The sequence below is a fragment of the Vombatus ursinus genome, unplaced genomic scaffold (assembly GCF_900497805.2).
Source record: "Vombatus ursinus unplaced genomic scaffold, bare-nosed wombat genome assembly UNPS02014893.1, whole genome shotgun sequence".
In the NCBI taxonomy this organism is placed as follows: domain Eukaryota; kingdom Metazoa; phylum Chordata; class Mammalia; order Diprotodontia; family Vombatidae; genus Vombatus; species Vombatus ursinus.
The window spans coordinates 9,445,824-9,447,777 of NW_020954671.1; the positions used below are offsets into that span (position 1 = coordinate 9,445,824).

The window sequence follows — 1,954 nt, forward strand, 5'->3', positions numbered from 1 at the left end:
GTTATACATACTGTATATAAGGTGTTCCAAAAGTCTTGGCAGTAAGACCTTTGGGAGTGCATGTGCATGTGTGTGTGTGTGTATGTATATGTGTGTGTGTATGTGTGTGTATGGTGAGAGTTCACTTTTAGTTACAGTTCACTTTCTAGTAAGTTAACATGTGCTATTGAAATCAGTCAAAAGACCATTTATTGGTTGCCTACTATGTGCTCTGTTAATACTCTGTTAGACATATGGAATAAGAAAAATAAATTATGCTCTTGCCCTTAAAAAACTTACAATCTAGATGGAAAGACAAGGCTTATACGTGAAACAGCAGTGCATAGTAAACAATGCATAACTGAGTGCTAAATAGCGTAGCACTAGCTGTAAAAACTTTGGTAGTTTAAAGAAAAGGGAAATCAATGAGATTTAATGGAAGCAGCAGGAGTAGAGCTAGTCCTAGAAGAATGCATAGAATTTATACAGGCAGAAAAGAGAAAGATACACCACTGAAATTTTAAAAATAGGTAAACTGCCTTATATTCACTAAAACACAGTCATATAAAACAATAGCAACAAAAATAAGTCAGAGGCAAGAGTCCACTTACCTGCTCACGGGCAACACATGTTCCACTGCTCTAGCTTCACACCAGGGACCTTTTGGGGGTTCTGCATATAAGAGTGATGACTGGCAGTGCAGGGTTAAAGGTGAGAGGTGTCCAGGAGTTGGCCACAATATATTGGGGCTGGTTGTCTGTCTGACAGCTCCACCTTCCGAGTCATTGGCATTGCTAGGAATGCTGTAGTTCATCACAGTGGGACTATAGAAGGCCATCGCTGAATACTCATGGCAGCCTTCAACATAAGATGAAGGAATATAAAGGGGACTGTGTTCCAGGGGCAGAACAGCCTGGCTGCAGTTGTAGGGAGCAGGAGAGCTAAGGCCAGATGGTGAACTTTTTATCTCGGCTTTGTTGCACCCAATATCTTGAATGGGGAGCAGCTGAGAAAACTCCTTGTGAGAAGATGCACAGAGAGACATTATGATGCCAAATGTCTCTTACTCAAACACTTATCAGCAGGTATTTCAGCTAGAAAAACAAATACAGCATGATACATTAGAGCTATATTTTTAATTTTGGCATAATTGCTAGGGAGATGAGAAATAAGACTTTTGATGAAACATTAAAATAACTAGAATAATTTAATCTCAAGACAAAGCTGACCACTTAGCATTTTAACTATAAAAACAGAACAAGAGGAAATAGGTTTCAAATGACAGTGAGTGTTGCTAGCCAGCAAACATGAACACTTACTGTATATATCAGACCCTGAGAATATAAAGATATTTTAAAAAAAAACATTTTCTGCATACTAAGATTTTGCAATCTACCTGAAGGAGGTAGGCCCCAATTCCATCCCTGCTTTCTTCTCTCTCTCTCTTTACCCTGTTACTCCTGTTACTTACACACCCTAAAATCTGAAATAGTTTTAGAAAGATTTTTATCAGGTCATTTGGCAAAGGAGAGAGGCAGAAAAAAGTATTGAGACCAGGGCATAATGACATTTGCCTGATTGGTCACCCATAGGCAGTAGGTAGTTTCTAGAGGAGAGCAGTTTGAGATTTATATACTTATATTAGGCAACTAAGTGGTATAGCGGATAGAGCAATGGCCCTGGAGTCAGGAGTACCTGAGTTCAAATGTGGCCTCAGATTCTTACTAACTGTGTGATCCTTGGCAAGTCACTTACCTGATTGCTCCCCCCCCCAAAAAAAGATATAGATCAGCAAGTATAAATATTCAAGCTAATTTGGGGAACCCAAAACACAGTCTTTGGGTGGAAACTAAAATACAAGTTTTAGGTGCGTCGAAAACAGGACCTGAATCCAAAACAAGCAAATGGTGGGATCTAAGCATCCCTTACAGCCGTCGGGCCTCCCTGGAGCATTTCTGAGTTCAGCCTGACCTCT

General features: G+C 39.9%; 1 protein-coding gene across 1 annotated transcript in view; it reads right to left on the reverse strand.

The window, feature by feature from the left end:
* Positions 1 to 1,024, reverse strand: part of ESR2 (estrogen receptor 2) — a 72,137-nt gene extending 71,113 nt beyond the window's left edge. The window contains exon 1 of the mRNA XM_027842932.1: positions 591 to 1,024. Within this exon, the coding sequence (XP_027698733.1) occupies positions 591 to 1,024 (434 nt within the window). The remainder of the gene's footprint in view (positions 1 to 590) is intronic.
* Between the last annotated feature and the right edge of the window lie 930 nt (positions 1,025 to 1,954).